The sequence below is a fragment of the Sus scrofa genome, chromosome 2 (genome assembly GCF_000003025.6).
Source record: "Sus scrofa isolate TJ Tabasco breed Duroc chromosome 2, Sscrofa11.1, whole genome shotgun sequence".
NCBI classification, from domain to species: Eukaryota; Metazoa; Chordata; class Mammalia; order Artiodactyla; family Suidae; genus Sus; species Sus scrofa.
Window position 1 is genome coordinate 45,860,449 of NC_010444.4, and position 20,390 is coordinate 45,880,838.

Sequence of the window (20,390 nt, forward strand, 5' to 3'; positions counted from 1 at the left end):
GATATTTTTTTTTTTTTTTTGTCCAGCTGATGAAATTCCATTGTGTTCCTATTTTGCTGAAGATTTTTTTTTTATCAGGAATAGATATAAAATTTTCTCAAATGCATTTTCCATGTATATCATGATACAATTTTTTTATCATTAATTTGTAAATATGGTGAATTACATTGATTGATTTTTGATTATTCAACCAATCTGGCATTTTTGGTATAAAATCCATTAGATCATGATGTATTGGCATTTTTACATACTGCTTTATTCAAATTACTAACATACTGTTTAAAACATTTGTGTTTTGAGGGATGTAAGTTTGTAGTTTTTACATATTATGTCTTTCTCTACTTTTAGTATCTGGGTAATGGCTAGCTAGCATCATGTTAGGAAATATTTCCTTTTCTTCATTTTTCTGGAAGAAATTATGTAGGATAGGTTTTTTTTTGTTTGTTTGTTTGCCTTTTGTCATTTTAGGGCTGGACCCACAGCATATGGAGGTTCCCAGACTAGGGATCTAATCAGAGCTATAGCTGTCAGCCTGCGCCACAGACACAGCAATGCCAGATCCAAGCTGCATCTGCAACCTACACCACAGCTCATGGCAACGCTGGATCCTTAACCTACTGAGCAAGGTCAGGGATCTAACCCGCAACCTCATGGTTCCTAGTCGGATTCATTTCCACTGTGCCACGACGGGAACTCCAGGGTAGGTATTTTTAAAATTTTTATATTTGTTCTCTTTCGCTTTCTTTTTTTAAAAAAATTATAGTTGATTTATTTATAGTATTGTGCCAATTTCTGCTATACACCAAATTGACCCAGTCTCTCTCTCTCTTTCTCACACACACACACATTCTTTTTCTATATTCCATCATGTTCTATCCCAAGAGATTGGATATGGTTCCCTATGCTATACAGTAGGACCTCATTGCTTGTCTAATCTAAATGTAATAGTTTGCATCTACTAACCCCAGATTCCCAGTCTGTCCTACTCCCTCGCCCTTGGCAACCGCAAGTCTTGTTCTATATGTGAATCTGTTTCTGTTTTGTAGATAGGTTCATTTGTGCCATATTTTAGAATCCATATATAAGTGTTATCATACAGTTTTTATCTCTTTCTGACTTAATTGACTTAGTATGATAATCTCTATTTGCATCTGTCTTGCTCCAAATGGCATTATTTTGTTATTTTTTATGGAATAGTATTCCATTGTATTTATATGTACCATACCTTAATCTATTCATCTGCCGACAGACATTTAGGTTGCTTCCATGTCTTGGCTATTGTGCATTCTCTTATTTTCAACTCTCTTTTATTATCTTCTCTTTTGTTATGTTACATAAAAAATCATAAAATATATTTGTGTGATTATCACATGGGTATACATGCATGTTTTCTCAAAGCAAATACATAGTGGGAACCTGAAAAAATTTAATGAGTTACTTATAAACGGTTTCAGTTTAGTATGAGAATCTTTAGTTTCATCCATGTTGCTGCAAATGGCATTATTTTCTTTTTTATGGCAGTGTAGTATTATTCTATTGTGTATATTTACTGCATCTTCTTAATCCATTCATCTGTTGATGAACATTTAGGTTGTTTCCATGTCTTTGCTATTGTGAATAGTGCTACAGTGAACATTCGTGTGCATATATCTTTTTCAATGAGTTTCGTCTGGATATATGCCCTGGAGTGGGATTGCTGGATCATATAGTAGTTCTGTTTTTAGCTTTTTGACCAACTTCCATACAATTTTCCAGAGCGGTTGCACCAATTTACATTCCCACCAACAGTGTAGGAGGGTTCCCTTTTCTCCACACTCTCTCCAGCATTTATTGTTTGTAGACTTTTTGATGATGTGTATTCTGATTTGTGTGAGTTGATACCTAATTGCAGTTCGATTTGCACTTCTCTAATATTTAGTCATGTTGTGCATCTTTTCATGTGTTGTTTGGCCGTCTGTATGTCTTCTTTGGAGAAATGTCTATATCTTCTGCCCATTTTTTTTCTTTTCTGCCTTTTTTTAGGGCCACATGCAGCAAATAGAAGTTCCCAGGCTAGGGATCAAAATGGAGCTGCAGCTGCTGGCCTACCCCACAGCTCATGGCAGCACCAGATCCCACTTGCTAGGCCAGGATCAAACCCGCATGCTCATGGATACTAGTTGGGTTTGTTATCACTGAGCCACAACAAGAACTCCAATATCTTCTGCCCATTTTTTTGATTGAGTTGTTTTTGTTTTGTTTTGTTTTTATAAATTTTAAGCTGTATGAGTTGTTTGTATATTTTGGAGACTAATCCCTGTTCAGTTGCTTCATTTTGCTTATGGTTTTCTTTACTGTGCAAAATTTAAATTAGATCCCATTTATTTTTATGTATTTTTTTTATTACTCTTGGGTGGATATGAAAAGATGTTGCTATTTATGCTAATGAGCATTCTACCTATGTTTTCCTCTAAGAATTTTATAGTATCTGGTCAAATTTATGTTTTTAATCCACTTGGGTTTATTTTTGTGTATAGTGTTAGAGAATGTTCTAATTTCATTCTTTTTCACGTAGTTGTCAAGTGTTCCCAGTATCACTTATTGAAGAAATTGTCTTTTCTCCATTGCGTATTTTTGTCTCCTTTGTCATAGATTATTTGACCATGGATTCATGGTCCTTTCTATCTTGTTCCATTGATCTATATTTCCCTTTTTGTTCCATTACCATACTCTTTTGATGACTGTAGCTCTGTAGTATAGTCTGATGTCAGGGAGCCTGATTCTTACAGGTGCACTTTTCTTTCTCAGTGTTGCTTTGGCTCTCTGGGGTCTTTTGTATTTCCACACAAATTGTAAAACTTTTTATTCTTTACTGTTTTGTGTTAAATACCATTGGTAATTTGATAAGGATGGCATTGACTCTATAGATTGCCTTGGGTAGTATAGTCATTTTCACAATATTGGTTCTTCCTATCCAAGAACATGGTATATCTTTCCATCTGTTTGTGTCACCTTTGATTCCCTTCAAGAGCTTCTTAGAGTTTTCAGAGTGCCAGTCTTTTGTCTCTTTAGGTAGGTTTATTCCTAGGTATTTTATTCTTTTGGATGGGATGGTAAATGGGGTTGTTTCCTAAATTTATCTTTTTGATCTTTCTTTGTTAGTATGTAGAAATGTGAGAGATCTGTGTATTCTGTATCCTGGAACTATCAAATTTATTGATGAGCTGTACTAATTTTCTCATAGCGTCTTTAGGATTTTTATGTGCAGTATCATGTCATCTGCCAACAATGATAATTTTACTTCTTTTTTAATTTGTATTTGTATTACATTTATTTCTTTTGCTTCTTTGATTGCCATGGGTAGGACTTCAAAAGCTGCATTGAATAAAAGTGGTGAGTCCACTCTCCTGATTTTAGAGGAAATGCTCTCAGCTTTTCACTGTAGAGTATGATGTTACTTCTGGGTCTGTCATGTATTTATTATGTTCCCTCTATCTCCACTTTTTGGACAGTTTTTTTTTTTGTTGTTGTTGTTGTTGTTGTTGTTATTTTTCAGTCTTTTTGCATTTTATAGGACCACTTCCTGCGGCATTTGGAGGTTCCCAAGCTAGGGGTCTAATCAGAGCCATAGCTGCCGGCCTATGCCACAGCCACAGCAACACAGGATCTGAGCCGCGTCTGCGACCTACACCACACCTCAAGGCAATACCGGATCCTTAACCCACTGAGCAAGGCCAGGGATCGAACCTGCAACCTCATGGTTCCTAGTCGGATTCGTTAACCACTGTGCCACGACAGGAACTCCTGGACAGCTTTTTATCATTAATTAATGTTTAATTTTGTAAAAGCTTTTCCTGCGTCTATTGAGATGATAAGGTTTTTATTCTTTAGTTTGTTAGTGTGGTGTATCATGGTTAATTTATAGATACTGAAAAATCCTTACATTCCTGAGATAAATCCCACTTAATCATGGTGTATGATCCTTTTAATATATTGTTGGATTTGGTTTGCTTTTATTTTCTTAAGGATTTTTGCATCTATGTTCATTGATATTGTCCTGTAATTTTCTTTTTGTGTGTGTGGTATCTTTGTCTGGTTTTGATTATCTAGGTGGTGATGGTCTCATAGAATGAGTTTGGGAGTGTTCCTTCCTCCAAAATTTTTTGAAATAGTTTCAGAAGGGTAGGTGTTAATTCTTCTTTAAATGTTTGACAAATTTGCCTGCAGAGCCATCTGGTGTTGCACTTTTGTTTGTTTGGCGTTTTGTAATCACAGTTTCAATTTTGATATTTGTGATTGGTCTGTTTATATTTTCTACTTCTTCCTTGGTTAATCTTAGAAGAATGTGCCTTTCTAAGAATTTGTTCTTCCTTCTAGGCTGTCAGTTTCATAGGCATGTAGTTGCTTGTAGTAATCTCTTATGATTCTTTATATTATCATAGTGTCAATTTCATTTCTTTTTCATTTCTAATTTTATTGACCTGAGCCCTCCCTCTTTTATTCTTGATGAGCCTGGCTAAAGGTTTATCAAGTTAATTTACCCTTTCAAAGAACCAGCTTTTATTTGTTTATTTTTATTATTATTTTAAAATTTAGGGCCACATCTGGGAAATATGGAAGTTCCCAGGCGAGGGTTCGAATCAGAGCTGCAGTTGCCGGCCTACACCACAGCCACAGCAACATGGGATCTGAGCTGGGTCTCCAACCTACAGTGCAGCTCGCAGTCATGCCAGATCCTTAACCCACTGAGCAGAGCCAGATCTAATCTGTGTCCTCATGGATACTAGTTGGGTTCATTACCATAGAACCATAATGGGAACTCCAGAACCAGCTTTTAGTTTCATTGATCTTTCCCATCATATTCTTTGTCTTTTTTTTATTTCAGCTCTATGATTTCTTTCCTTCTACTAACTTTTGATTTTGTTTGTAATTCTTTCTCTGGTTCCTTTAGGTATAAGGTTAGGTTTGTTTATTTGAGATATTTCTTGTTCCCTGAGATAATATTACTATAAACTTTCCTCTTAGAACTGCCTTTGCTTGGTCCCACAAGTTTTGGATTCTTGTCTTTTTTTCATGTGTCTCTAGATATTTTTCAGTCTCCTCTTTGATTTCTTCAATGATCCATTAGTTGTTTAGTAGCATATTGTTTAATCTTTACTTTTTTGTGCTTCTTGCAATTTTTGTTTGTAATTACTTTTCTAGTGATGTAACGTTGTTGGAAAAGATGCTTGATATCATTTAAATTTTCTTAAATTTACCATGGCTTGATTTGTGTGTGGCCCTTGCATGTGATCTATCCAGAACAGTGTTCTGTATACACTTGAGAAGAATGTATTCTGTTGCTTTTGGGTGGAATGTACTTTTAAGTATCAATTAAGTTCACCTGTCCTGATGTATCATTTAAGGCACGTGTTTCCTTATTGGTTTTCTGTCTGGATGATCTCTTCATTGATGTAAGTAGGGTATAAAGTCCCCTAATATTATCATATTATTATCTATTACTTCTTTTATGCCTATTAACAGTTACCTTATCTATTGAGGTACTCCTGTTTTGAGTGCATATATATTTGCAATTGTTATATCTTCTTGAATTGATCCTTTGATCACTATGTAGTGTCCTTTGTTCTTGTAACTGTCTCTAAAGTCTCATTTTTTAAATACAAGTGTTCCTATTCCTGCTTTCTTCTGATTTCCACTTGTATGGAATACCTTTTTCCATTCGCTCACATTTAGTCTGTATGTGTCCCTAGATGAAGTGGATTTCTTGTAGATGGCATGTATACAGGTCTTGTTTCTGTATACATTCAAGTAGTCTGTGTCTTTTGGTTGTAGCATTTAATCCATTTAAATTTAAGGTAGTTGTCTTTTTGTATGTTTGTATTTCATATTGCAGTTTTGTTACTGTTTTTAATTTGTTTTCATAGGTCTTTTTCTTCACTTCCTCTTTTGTTTTCTTCTCTTATGGTTTGATGACATCTTTAGTGTTGTGTTTGGATTGCTTTTTCTTATTTGTGTGTGTATCTACTGTAGATTTTTAGTATGAGATTTTGATATAGGACTCCATAAAACTGCTGGTCTTTTAATTGCAGTTGCATCTCTAGGATTCTGCATTTGTACCTTCCTCCTCTCATGATTGCTGGTTTTGATGTCATATTTGTGTGTGGATGATTTCCTACCTTTACTATATATTTGACTTTACCAGTGAGGCACATATTTTTAAAAATTTTCTTGTTTGTAATTCTTACATTTTCATTTCTGCCTAGAGAAGTTCCTTTAGCATTTGTTATAAAGCTGATTTGGTGGTACTGAATTCTCTTAGCTTTTGCTTGTCTCTAAAACTTTTGATTTCTCCATTGAATCTGAACCGTGCTAGGGTAGAGTATTCTTGGTTTTAGATTTTTTCCTTTCGTCACTTTAAGTATATCATGCTACTTCCTTCTGGCTTGTGGGGTTTCTGCTGAAAAATCAGCTTATAACCTTATAGGGGTTCCCTTGTATATTATTTTTGCTTTTCCCTAGTTGCTTTTAATATTTTCTCTTTGTCTTCAATTTTTCTTTTGGGGGTAGTCTTAATATAAAAAAATTATTAAAATATTGTTGATTTGCAATGTTTTTTGTCTTTAATTTTGATACTTTTTTTCTTTTTTTCTTTTTTTTTTTTTGGCTTTTTAGGGCCTCGCCTGCATCTGGGAAGTTCCCAGCTTAGGGGTTGAATCAGAGCTAGAGCTACAGCTGCCAGCCTACACCATAGCCACAGCAATGCAGGATCTGAGCCACATCTGCAACCTACACCACAGCTCATGGCAACACTGGATCCTGAGCTCACTAAGTGAGGCCAGGGATCAAACCTGCATCCTCATGGATCCTAGTCGGGTTTGTGACCACTGAGCTACAATGGGAACTCCTTTTCCATTGTATTAACATGAATCTTGGTGTGTTTGTCCTTGAGTTAATCCTGTTTGGAACTCATTGGGATTCCCGGACTAGAGTGTGTGTTTGTGGCTATTATCTCCAAATATTTTCTCCAGCCCTTTCTATCTTTCTTTTCCCTTTGGGACCCCTAATATGCAGATGTTGGTATGTTTCCAGTGTTCTTAATTCCTTTGTGTAGAGTCATATTTTCTTCTTTTTCTTAAGTGGATTTCTTTAAATTTTCCTATAGTGCAAGTTTGCTCATGATGAATTCATTAATCTTTGTGTATGTCTAAATCTGCATTTCCCAGAGTTCCCCAGTGGCCTGGTGGTTAAGAATTCAGCTGTAGCTTGTAGGTTGTCATTGCTGTAGCTTGGGTTTGATTCCTAGCCTGGGAATTTCCACATGTCATGGGCATGACCAAAAATATATATTTCCATTTTATTTTTGGAAGATGTTTTTATTGGATGTAAGAAATGTAAGTTGATGGGGTTACTGTTTTGGTTTTGTGTTTTATATTTTATTAAAATGTGTTTGGGATTTATTGTGCATGTTACATCTGTGGATTTGTAGTTTTAATTATGTTTCAAGATATTTCTTCAAATATTTTTCTCTTTTGACCTTTCTTCCTATATGGACTCCATTTATACCTGTATTAGGGCACTTAAATTTGAACCATAGCTTATTCCTCTATTTATGTTTCTGTAATGAATATGATAGAATATATTCATTATATTCACTTTGGGTATTTCTTACTGCTTTGTCTTCATATTCACGAATCTTTTATAATATATTTCCTTCCATTAATTCCACTGAGTGTATTTTTCATCTCAGATACCATTTTTTGTCTCTGAAAGTTTGGTTTGTCTAATATTCTATATCTGCATAGCTTTTTGGAGGAATATGATTATAGCAACTTTTTAATGTCTTTGTTTCTAATTCTAAAATATCTGTCAGTTCTGAGTTGATAGCAGTTGAGTTTTTTTAAATAGGTTATGTTTTCCTGCTTCTTTGCATGGCCGTAATTTTTTAATGGATGCCGTACATTGTGAATTTACCTTATTCGGTTGCTTGATATTTTTGTATTCCTGTAAGTTTTCTTAAGCTTTGTTTTAGGATTCAGTTTAGTTACTTGGAAAAAATTAGATTCTTTTAGCTCTTGCTGTTAAGATTGTTAAGTTTGTGTCTAATTATTTCCCATTTCAGAGCCAAGACATTTTAGATTCTATCTCCAATGCCCTTTTAGGAGATTTTCCAACCTAACTAGAGGGAATAGGCCCTATTCCTAGCTCTATATGAGTCCTGGGCACTGTTTCCTTAATCTTTTCAGTTGATTGTTTCCCCAGCTCCATCTAGTTTACTCACATGTGTGCTGATTGATACTAGACTGTGCAAATCTCTGAGGTTTTCTCCCTGTGTTGCTTTCCCTTCTCTGGTACTCTTTTCTGAAAACTCTAGCCACCTATTGTCCTGGCCTCTTGGCTCCATATCTTTAACTCAGAGTCCATCGGCTTTTGCCTGGGTTTTGCCACCCTGTGTTTTATTGTGGAAACTTCTTGAGATAGTTTTAGTGCAGTTTTTGGCCTTCTCTCATTTATTTTCCATCTTTCAAGGATCAGTCTTGCTCTTGTTTTTGTTGTTGTTTTTTTCCTCTGTGTTCTATGTCTTGTCATTGTTTCATATATTTGGGGGTTTCAGGGAGAAGTTTCAGACAGGAAAGTAAATCCAGTTGTTTCTCTGTCTTGACTAGAAGCAGGTGTGGGGCTGTTAAGACTCTCCATCTTCTTACCCATTCTCAATTCTTGTATCTCAAACTCTTTTAGATGCAACATGAAGTAGAGTTATCCCCTATGAATTTGCATGTCCTCATTTTTGTTTGCCCATATTATTTTTGCTCTTAGAGTGCTTTCCTGCTCTAAGATTATTTAATTAAATAGAGTAGGACATAATTAGTCTTCTATGACATCTGATTTTGAAGGTGTGATTCATAGTTCATTCTGTTTGTGAATGGAAAAAAGGGATAAGAATGTGTTATGACACCTTTTGCATTTATTTAAAATCTAAACAGTTTAGAAATGAAGCCAGTATTTCAACAGAATGCCTAACAGTATTTAATCTTTTAGCTATAGAAATGTCTAGTGGAAATGTTTTTTCACTTAAAAAGTCTGCTTGGCCCTTAACTTACACTGCACATTTATCCTGCATTTGCTTTAGTTAACTTTGTACTTTTTCTGTTAAATTATCAATTACATTGGTATTTAGAAAATTATTTATTAGCATATTAAAAGTTAGCAGCTAGAATAATTTGAGGATTTTTTTCTAACATAATTCTTATTCTATTTGTGTGGATTCCTTTCTTTTTCCTAATTTAGGACATGAGCCAAAAATTCTGTTATTTCTCCTCTAAGGTTTTTCACGTAGATAACAGTAGCATCTTTTGATTCATTCTATTTGAAGAAAAAATTTCCAAGAATGTGATCCAACTCGACTTTTTCACTAGAAGGAAGTTGAGAGTAAGGCTTTTTTTCCTTCCTCCGTCTAGATTTATGAGAGACAAATGATTAATGAAAGCTGGGCCAGCCTTATCTTTTGTCCTTTTTTTTAAAAAAACAAATTTTATTGGAGTATGGTTAGCTTAGAAAGTTGTGTTAGTTTCAAGTGTACAGCAAAGTAAATCAGTTATACGTATACATACATCCATTCTTTTTCAGATTCTTTTCCCATATCAGTTATTACACAATATTGAATAGATTACTCTGTGCTGCACAATAGGTCCTTGTTAACTTCTTTTTCTTTTTGCTTTTTAGAGCTGCACCCGTGGCATATGGAGGGTCCCAGGCTAGGCTAGTTGGAGCTGTAGCTGCTGGCCTACACCACAGCTGCAGCAACTCCAGATCCAAGCTGCATCTGTGACCTGCACCACAGCTCACAGCCACGCCGGATCCTTAACCCATTAAGTGAGGCCAGGGATCAAACCCACAACCTCATGGTTCCTAGTTAGATTTGTTTCCAGTGTGCCACTACAGGAATTCCTAGTTTATCTATAGTATGTGTATATGTCAATCCCAACTGCCTCGTTTATATCTCCCACCCCATATTTCCCTTTTGGTAACCATGAATTTGGTTTCAAAATCTTTGAGTCTCTTTCTGTTTTGTAAGTTATTTTGTGTAATTTTTGTTAGATTCCACGTTTTAGTGATCTAGTGATATTTGTCTTTGACTTCACTTAGTAGATCCATCCATGTTGCTACAGATGGCATTATTATTATTATTATTATTATTATTATTATTATTTATTTATTTTGTCTTTTTACCATTTCTTGGCCCGCTCCCATGGCCTATGGAGGTTCTCAGGCTAGGGGTTGAATCGTAGCTGTAGCTGCCAGCCTACACCAGAGCCACAGCAACGCAGGATCTGAGCTGCGTCTGCAACCTACACCACAGCTCACACCAACGCCAGATCCTTAACCCACTGAGCAAGGTTGGGGTGGAACCTGCAACCTCATGGTTCCTAGTCGGATTTGCTATCCACTGAGCCACGACGGGAACTCCAAATGGCATTATTTCATTCTTTTTTTGGCTGAATATCTTTTGTCTTTTTGGTATGTGATGATAGTGATTTTCTTTTTTTTTTTTTTAAATGGCCACATCCACAGCATGTGGAATTTCCCAAGCTAGGGATTGAATCTGAGCTGCAGCTGCAGCTTACAGCCTCTGCAGTCAGATTCTTAACGCACTGTGCTAAATCAGGAGCTCTGATAACAATTTTCTTAAAGAAATCACTAAAATAACTAAACAAAGTGTTATAGCTAATAAATCAGCATAAGAAATGGTCCTGATCCTCTATAGAATTTAAAACTGTGAATCATCAAGAAGGTTTTTGCCTTTTTAGGGCCTCACCCACCCTAAAATCTTAACTAGTATGTTCTTAAGTAGTATATTTTTTGGTGAAGGAGAGCAGGGTAACATGGTGGAGGGGGACACTGGGATGAATCAAAAAGCTTAGGTTACAGTGTTATCAGCATATCTACCAAATACTGTGACTCTGAGCAGATTTTGTGATTTTGAACTTTAATATTCTCTCCTGTTATAACTAACTAAACTAACATGGGTGATTCTGTTGTGCCAGGTACTTTGCTGGTCAGCATGCTTATTACACTTCATTTAAGCTTCATGTTAAACTTAGAAAGTAAATAGAATCTACATTTTATAGTTAAGGAAACTGAGGTTCCAAAATGTTAAGTAACATTTGACATTTTGAGCTATTAAGTATTAAAAGACAATTTGATTTTAAGTCTTTATTACTCTAAAGCCATAAAGTTCCTTTTATTCCTATTTCTTGTGTTTCTAAAAAGCACTTTAATATTTTAAAGCTATGAACCATATTATTTACTAAGATTTTAAGTTTCCACCTGCCTTAGGTCAAGTGCTCTCATTTTTTTTTTTTTTTTTTTTTTTTTTTTTTTTGTCTTTTTTGCTGTTTCTTGCGCTGCTCCCGTGGAATATGGAGGTTCCCAGGCTAGGGGTCTAATTGGAGCTGTAGTTGCCAGCCTACGCCAGAGCCACAGCAATGCGGGATCCGAGCCGAGTCTGCAATGCCGGATCCTTAACCCACTGAGCGAGGCCAGGGATCGAACCCACAACCTCATGGTTCCTAGTCAGACTTGTCAACCACTGCGCCACAACGGGAACTCCAAGTGCTCTCATTTTTGTTCCTGTCAGTTTTCCTCAATGTATTGTGATTTTCAAAATCTTACCTATGGAGTTCCTGTCGTGGTGCAGTGGAAATGAATCCGACTAGGAACCATGAGGTTGTCAGTTCAATCCCTGGCCTTGCTCAGTGGGTTAAGGATCTGGTGTTGCCATGAGCTGTGGTGTAGGTTGCAGATGTGGCTCAGATCTGGTGTTGCTGTGGCTGTGGTGTAGGCTGGCCGCTGTAGCTCCCGTTGGCCCCCTAGCCTGGGAACCTCCATATGCCACGGGTGAGGTCCTAAAAATGCAAAACAAACAAACAAAAACTTATCTATGGAGTTCCCACTGTGGTGCAGTGGGTTAAAATCCAGCACTGTCTCTGTGGTGGCATGGTTTCGATCCCCAGCCCAGTGCATTGGTTTGAAGGATCTGGCGTAGCAAAAGCTACAGCCGAGATTCAACCCCTGGTCTGGGGACTTCCATATGTCACTGATGTGGCCACAAAAAACCCTTACCTACTTGTTAGCACCTGATTCACCAGTGTTTTACGTGATGTCTTCTCTTGAGATCTTAAAACATTTATTATCTATCACTCATTTATTATATATTTGAGATACATTTAGTCATTTTGTATTTGAAATTTGGGATAAGCCTTGAATTGTTTAAATTTCTACTTGTCCATGCATAACTATTATACTTAAATCATAAGCTCCCCGAGGGAGCGTCTTCTCTCCTGGCATGTAGCACAGCATTGTGTACATAGCACATATAACTTAGTAAATAATTGTGTGAATAGATGCTGTCATCTAGAATATTTTAATCATCATTCTCAGTTATTCATTTCTCATGGGGGAATTTACTCTAAGATGTTTTGCAGTTTTAAATTCTGTGGCTTTACATAGTACCATTTGTTACCTTTTAAAAAAATCCTTTTTAGAATTTTTGAAGAGTTCAATCAAAATGAGTTGATTGGAGTTAGAATATAGACTTATTTGGCAGGGCGAGCAGTTACTTTGCTGCATTGTTCAGTTTTGTAAGAGTTAGAGAAGCTGGTGCTTTTTCCCTCTATTTTTCCTGTACAATCAAAGAAATAAGAACGCTTGAGTAATATACAAGAGATCTGGTGGTCTCTACTGCTACTATTACTAATATTACTTCTTCTACTACTACCACTATCTCAAAAGTAAGTTAACCTCTCTGGGCTTTATTTTTCTCATCCTTATATGATCTCTACAAACATAGTGTTCTAGAATTTATAAAACCTGCAAGTTTAAGGTAAATTAGGTTTCAAAATTGTAGCTTTGGATTCTTGCACTTCAAAATATTAGTAGTTTTTCGTTAATTGAATTTTGTTTTCTGATTTTTTTGGAAAGCATTTGTGATCTCATGTTCTACTTTATGGTTAATTTTCTTTTCTAATTTATCAGTACTCCCTCACGTGTTGCTAAAGGAGTTGTTGAACACACCAAAATGAGTCTGCATGGTGCTAGTGGGGGACATGAGAGGTCAAGAGATAGACGGAGGTCAAGTGACAGATCACGAGACTCATCTCATGAAAGAACAGAATCCCAGCTCACTCCTTGTATTAGAAATGTTACTTCTCCAACACGACAGCACCATATTGGTATGTAAAATCAACTAAACTTCCCAACAGTTTTTAAAAGCATGCATTTACCTTTTTAAAATAGTAATAACAATGAATTGTGCCTTATACTTCAGAGTAAAGTTAACTTCTTCTCTTCCGTTGCTTCTGTTTCAGCTTATTAGCTTGGTTCTTTCTGTGAAAAAACAACTTATTAAACGAAACTTAAAAAAAATTTTAAGAGCCCAGGACAGCCTTATAAAAGAAATACTTTGAACAGTCTTTAAAACTGTAACATGGTAGATTTAAATTTTTTTTCAAGTTGATTTTTATCTTCTGAGATATGAAGCAAACTTTAAAATAGTTTGTAGTAAATTAATGATAAGAATCCTTGGCTAATCATGCTGAAAAAGGTAGTGAAGGAGTAACCTTCATGGATTAATTTATCTTGATTTTTGACAATTTTTTATTTTTATGGCTGCGCATGGCATATGAAAGTTCCCAGGACAGGGATTGAATCTAAGGTTCAGCTGCAACCTGTCTTGCACCTGTGGCAATGCTGGGTCCTTTAACCCACTGCGCTGGCATCAGATCTGATTGTGTCTCCTCCACAGTGACCTGAGATAATGCAGACTGATTCTTTTTTGTTTTTTGGAATGCAAGTGTGCCATATGGAAGTTCCCAGGCTAGGGATCGAATCGGAACTACAGCTGCCAGCCTATGCCACAGCAACACAGGATCCAAGCCACATCTGTGACTTACACCACAGCTCATGGCAACGCTGGATCCTTAATCCACTGAGTGAGGCAAGGGATCAAACCTTCATCCTCATGGATACTAGCTGGATTCATTTCTGCTGCGCCACGGGAACTCCCACTGCAACCTGATTCTTAATGCACTGCACCACAGTGAACATTCTCAGTATTTTAAATTTAATTAAAAAATAGAAGAGGAAAAAAAGTGTGTTTTGTATTGCTTTTTTCTTGACAACTAGCTCAGACCTTTTTCTTCTTTGCTATTCATTAGTATATATGATGTAATATATAAATGAGTGCTATTATTAGGTAAATACGTTATGTGACTGAAAAGCACCGGTCTCAGGGTACACAAGCAATGTGAGCTTGGTGAATTTTATTTTCTCTTCAGAAGTGGCAAATTAAATACTTTGACTTACTATTTGAGGTAGTTTCTGAGTACTTATTGTATATCAAAATCATTTAGAGTCTAATTATATAGAGAAGTTGTCAACATCTAAATAGGTCCTTAAAATCAGATTAATAGTGATAAGCTAAAAACTGACAAAAGTATAAAAAAGAGTTGACAGTTTTTTATATGTAAAGTTCAGTATCTGGGAATAGAATAGGAAGTATAATAAATTATTACTTCAACAAATTTTGCTTTGGGGATGCTACCGGCATTGTGGATATAGGCAATAAAAGGGAGGTGTCAGAGTATCTTTGGAGATAGAGCAAACCTAATTATATAACCTGTAAAGCTGTACAGAGTGTTCTAAGTAGCCTGAGTCATGGAGGAATTTGGCAAAAGCTGATGAAGTTAGTAAGATGAAGGTACATTTTTAGGTCACCTTTAAAGTTTAGTAACCTGGCCTCTTAGAAACTTGTCACAGAATCGTAGTTTTAATTTTCCCTTTGTAGACTGTTAGAGCAGCTAAAGAAAATTTCCTATTAAATTTATAGATAATAATTATATGATCCTATAAAATTTGTAGCAGTGCTTTACTTACTAAAAATGAGAATGAAAAGAAAGCAAGTGTATCATCAGCTATTAAGACCACTTAATTTCGTAAGACATTAAAAGTCATTTGAAAGCATAAAAATTATTTTCTTTCCTTTGAGACTGTCCTTTTGTGAGATAAATTGCTGGTTTGGGGATTTCCTTATTAACGTAATAAGAGTCCAAAGTTTGTATTTTCAGAATAGTATTAATACTTTCAATATTTAGGGCATTTAAAATTGTTATTTTTAGAGTTTCCTGGTGGTGCAGTGGGTTAAGGATCCAGTGTTATTGCTGTGGCTTGGGTTGCAGCTGTGGTGCAGGCTTTATCCCTGGTCCAGGAACCTCTGTGTGCCATGGGTGTGGCCACAATCAATATTCTTATTAATTTTTCATTAACTTTTAGTGCTTACTTATTTTTCTTGTGAGAATATTCCTATTCCTTGAATTTCTGTGTGTTTTCAAGTAGAGCAGTAGTATAAATTTACCTCATTTTGATCTTAGTCTGGGTCAACATTAGTCAGCTGTACATATTTTTTTTTTTTTTTCCAGCTGTACCTGTGGCAGTGGAAGTTCCCCGGCCAGGGATCAAATCCGAGCCAGAGCTGCAACCATAGCTGCAGCAATAATGGATCCTTAGCCCACTACTCCTGGCTGGGGATCGAACTAGCAATGCCACAGAGACGAGCTGGATCATTAACCCACTGGGCCACAGTGGGAACTTCTATACATCTTACTTTTTAAAAGACTACAAACTTATTTTGGAAAACAATTTGATGTTTTATGTTTTATTCCTGGAAAATAAATTAATAGTTGTTATGTTCTGTGGAAATATTATTTGAAATTAAATAAGCAGAAATTCTGTCATATAAAGCAACTCTTCTAAATCACAACTTCCAGAAGATATATATAGATCTTGAATTTTTTTCAAGAAAATTTGCTTAACTTTGTCTTTATTTTAGAACGTGAAAAAGATCACAGTTCCTCTCGTCCAAGCAGTCCTCGTCCTCAAAAAGCATCTCCAAATGGTTCCAGCAGCAGTGCTGGGAACAGCAGCAGAAACAGTAGTCAGTCCAGTTCAGATGGTAACTGTAAGACATCTGGGGAAATGGTGTTTGTTTATGAAAATGCAAAAGAAGGAGCTCGGAATGTAAGAACATCAGAGCGAGTGACGCTAATAGTGGATAACACTAGATTTGTTGTGGACCCATCCATTTTTACTGCACAACCAAATACAATGCTGGGCAGGTTTGTATTACTGCAGTTCTTTATATTATTAATTATAAAGCATTTTACTTTTTTTTTTCATTTGAAGTTGTACCATAACTCTGGTGGAATGTAGTGTTTCTGCTGAGCTGTGGAGGTTAAAATAATTTGCTCAGGTTAATCCAGCTAGAAAGTGATAGAGCCAGATTTTGAACTTGGTTTTATTTCAGATAACCTCTGCTATCCTAGTAGAAAAATAGGTAATATATTAGTTAATGAGGACAAGGTACTAAAAGATCCCTACATATCGAAACCATAGGTTGGTTGTATGTATGTATGTATCTTGTATGTATGTATGTGTGTATATATGTATCTATCTTTTTTGGCTACTCCACAGTGTATGGGGTTCCCAGGCCAGGGATCAGATCTCAGCCACAGTTGCAACCTGTACCACAGCTGTGGCCAACGCCATATCCTTTAACCCATGTGCCATGCTGGGTATTGAACCCACGTCCTGGCACTGCAGAGACGCTTCCACTCCCGTTGCAATACAGCAGGAACTCTGAAACCATATGGTGTATTTAACAAGGTGACTTTGGAGTTCCCGTCGTGGCTCAGTGGTTAACAAATCCAACTAGGAACCATGAGGTTGTGGGTTCCATCCCTGACCTTGCTCAGTGGGTTAAGGATCTGGTGTTGCCGTGAGCTGTGGTGTAGGTCGCAGACTCAGCTCGGATCTGGCGTTGCTGTGGCTCTGGCATAGGCCAACGGCTACAGCTCCAATTAGACCCCTAACCTGGGAACCTCCAAATGCTGCAGGAGCGGCCCTAGAAAAGGCGGAAGAAAAAAAAAAAAAAAAGAAAGCCCCAAAAACAAACAAGGTGACTTTAACATTGATATTTCCTTCACTTGGGGCTCCCAAATTTAATCTGCAAAAATATAGTAGCTATCAGCACTGTGTAAGGGAAAAAAAAGAAGCACAGCAGTTTAGTTAGCTGAAAAGTCAGCATGAGTTATCAGTTTGATGTGGATACTTTAAAAAAAAGAAATATTAAAGTATGTAGTTATGGGAACCACAGTCTAGGACTGATAGAAACAATACAGATTATAGTTAAGTGAACCTCAGTGAAAGAATATAGACTTGAGTTTTCAGTGTTCAGAACTAGGATCAAACATCTTTTGGTGGTAAAATTGGTATCATTTTCTGTTCATTCTAATATAAAATGAGAACATATGAATGAAATGGAAGTTTAAATGAGGTTAAAAAAAGTTTTTCTAGGTTGTGTATGAGTAACTATTCGGGATACCTGCTTATGTGTGAGAGAGTGTGTGTATGTGTCTATGATTTTTAAGTATCTCTGAATACAGAGTAAATGCTAGCATATGACACTGTTTACATTTTGAGTACACAAATATTTCCTTTTAAATTGGCACTAGACTTCACATCTTTGAGGAAAAAGATGCTCGAACTTATGTATTACTAGAAGCATAGGGGAAGATTATTGACGGGAGCTCTTAGGAGGATGACTTGACACTGATAGTACTTTATGTTTTTACCTAAACTTTAAGGGAACACAGATTAAAAGGTAGAAGTAGATATTTGAAATTTTTCTTGAGCTGTTAGACTACATTTTCTGTTTAAAAAAAAAAAAATCCAAAAGATTGTGTGATCCATATTGATCTGAAAAGTATAGCATTCTCCTTTTGTAAAAAGTTCAAAAGTATTTGAGAAAATTGCATGGCATTTGATCGCTGAAAGACTCTCTTCTTGTTGTTTCTTTGTTTTGTTTTTCCAAATCAGTGAAGGCTTCTTTTCATGTCAGTTGACCAGAGCATATCTTTGAGGATGAAAATTAATATTCATGGGAACTGTAAAAAAGCCATTGGCATTCTTTTTTGAAACTTTGAAATAAAAAAGCTTTGTTCTTTGTAGGTTTCTGTGTTACAACAAAAAAGGAAACCATTTAAATTGGGAAATTGTTGAATAGAAAACTTAGATCAGCCTTATTTACTTTAAGAATGGTGTTATCACTGAATTCAGAGGTTTGAATTCCTTTAGTCACAGTTGTAAAATTTTCTTGGAAATTATGCATTCAGCTTTTCATTTTGAAGGATGTATTTTGCAAATTGCCTCTTTTCTAAAATAATTATTGTTAAAGGGCCAACAGTATGACTTGAATAAAACAAATTCAATTGTGTTTTCCTTATGTAAAAGTTAATATTAAGAGCTTATTTATTTACCCTTTTCATTCTCTACTTAACTTCTTCATGACTGCTTATTTTTCAGGTCTAAGAATTTTGAGCAAGATTTATTACTTTTATAGTTAAGATTGTGAGATGTGTAATAACCTAATCTGCCTATACTATTTTACTTTTTCCTAGTTTATATTACTGTATGTGCTGTATTACAGCATTAACTTTGCATCAAAGACAGCAATTTTAAGGAAAAGGCACAGATAACAATTTCCCCTTTACATTCTCCCCCTGCTTCCCTCATTTAAGATTAGTATAAGAATCACCTTTTCCCCTAGATTGATTGATTTTTCCCTCTGAGGAGAAGGGACTAGAAAATTTTTTAGCTTCTGAATTTTATTGAAGTTTTTTGCTTATAGGGAATCTTTACTACTGTTCCTTCCCATTTAAAAAAAAAAAAAAGGTATTTTTTGAATATTCCTTTATTTATTACATTTGTCAGAATAAATTTCTGATATTCTTGAACTAATTGAATGATATAATTTAATGTTTAAATTATAATTTCTTTTTACTTTTATACGTGAAATCAATTTTTTCCATTTTGAAGGAAGTATCCTATTGATATAGTTCTAAATTATCTGCTACCATAGGATGTTTGGATCTGGCAGAGAACATAACTTTACACGTCCCAATGAGAAGGGAGAGTATGAAGTGGCGGAGGGGATTGGTTCTACTGTGTTTCGAGCTATTCTGGTGAGTGCCATTTCTTATGTGTACTGACTGAATCAGTTGACCCCTTGTTGGTAGGTACTTGGATTGGAAGCAGAGTTCCATTTGGATATCTCTATGGAGGCATCCAGGATATTGTTTTTTTATTTTAATATTTAATTCTTTTTTTGGTACATAAATATGATATAAATAAATGAATTTTATCACCTTTGTGAAAATATGATAGGGGATAATTCATTTCTCAGGTCTTCATAGGAAATACTTTCAAGGCTTTAGAGGTAACATTTCTGTAGTCATATTACTCTGCCCTCCTTAATTTTCTTAGATACAGTAAATTTATTTTTTTGCTACTGGAATTCTAGTATTTTACTGCACATTACTAACAGTGCGGACACTTAAGAACATTTAAAAATCATCTCTAAAATGGATTTGTTAGCATCTTTGTTTAAAAACTTTTAAAAATTAACCTTTTATTTCAAGGAATATTTGAATTAGTACTACAGTTTTGTTATTTTTAAATCAGTGATAAAAGTTTGATTTATAATGTGTGGCAACTTATGCCACAGTCTGAAAATCTGGTTTCCTTAGTTGTGGGAAGAGAAGCAGGAGGATCCTGATGTATAAGAGAGGAAAAGTAGTTGATCTTGATCAGGTTGTTAGTACTCGGACAAGTACCAGATGTCTTGCTTCCATTCATGTAGCAACTTCAGAAATTGTGTTACTGTGGCTCTGAACCCCAAATCTTAATTTTGGGGGAAGTGCTTTTTCAACAGCCCATATTTCCATTTAACCCCCAATAGAGTTGACATGTAAGAAAAATTTTTATGACTCAGCTGTGGAGTTACTTACCTGTTACTCTGGGGCCAGCTCCTAACAACATTTTAAGCAGATTTTGGAAATAATAGATATTGTTTGTGATAACATGGAAACACCAAAGAACAGTATTCGGAAGAAGAATATCTGATTGTGTGTTCTCTTTGCATATATTTGAATCCTTAGATATGACTTTGAATTTCTTTACTGAAAACTCTAAATTTTGCTCAGTTATTTGGGTAATATTTAAGGTAACATAAATATGTATCATTTAACTTCCTTAAAAAAGTTTTAAAAATGCACAGTAGTTTTATAGACAACTTGTTGGAGGGGGGGGATACAACTGAATTAGCATAGTAGTAGAGAGAAGAGATGCCTAAGTAATGGGGAGACCCGAGTTCTAATCTTATCTCTGCTATTAAATAATTGTATGACTGGGCGAGTCAGTGAACCCTTTTGGACATGAATTTTTGTTGGTAAAATGAAAAAGTAGTTAAATGAACTGAGGTCCCACCTAACTTTAAAATTCCACAATTGAGAAAACTCAGA

The 20,390-nt window shown here is 35.6% G+C and overlaps 1 protein-coding gene across 6 annotated transcripts in view; it reads left to right on the plus strand.

The window, feature by feature from the left end:
• The window catches only part of BTBD10 (BTB domain containing 10), a 101,085-nt gene that overhangs the window by 66,939 nt on the left and 13,756 nt on the right, over window positions 1–20,390 (plus strand). For all 6 annotated transcript variants that reach the window (XM_021083307.1, XM_021083309.1, XM_003122969.6 and 3 more), the window contains 3 exons: window positions 13,012–13,208; window positions 15,863–16,148; window positions 18,950–19,052. In XM_021083307.1, coding sequence (XP_020938966.1) covers window positions 13,012–13,208; window positions 15,863–16,148; window positions 18,950–19,052 — 586 coding nt within the window. The remainder of the gene's footprint in view (window positions 1–13,011; window positions 13,209–15,862; window positions 16,149–18,949; window positions 19,053–20,390) is intronic.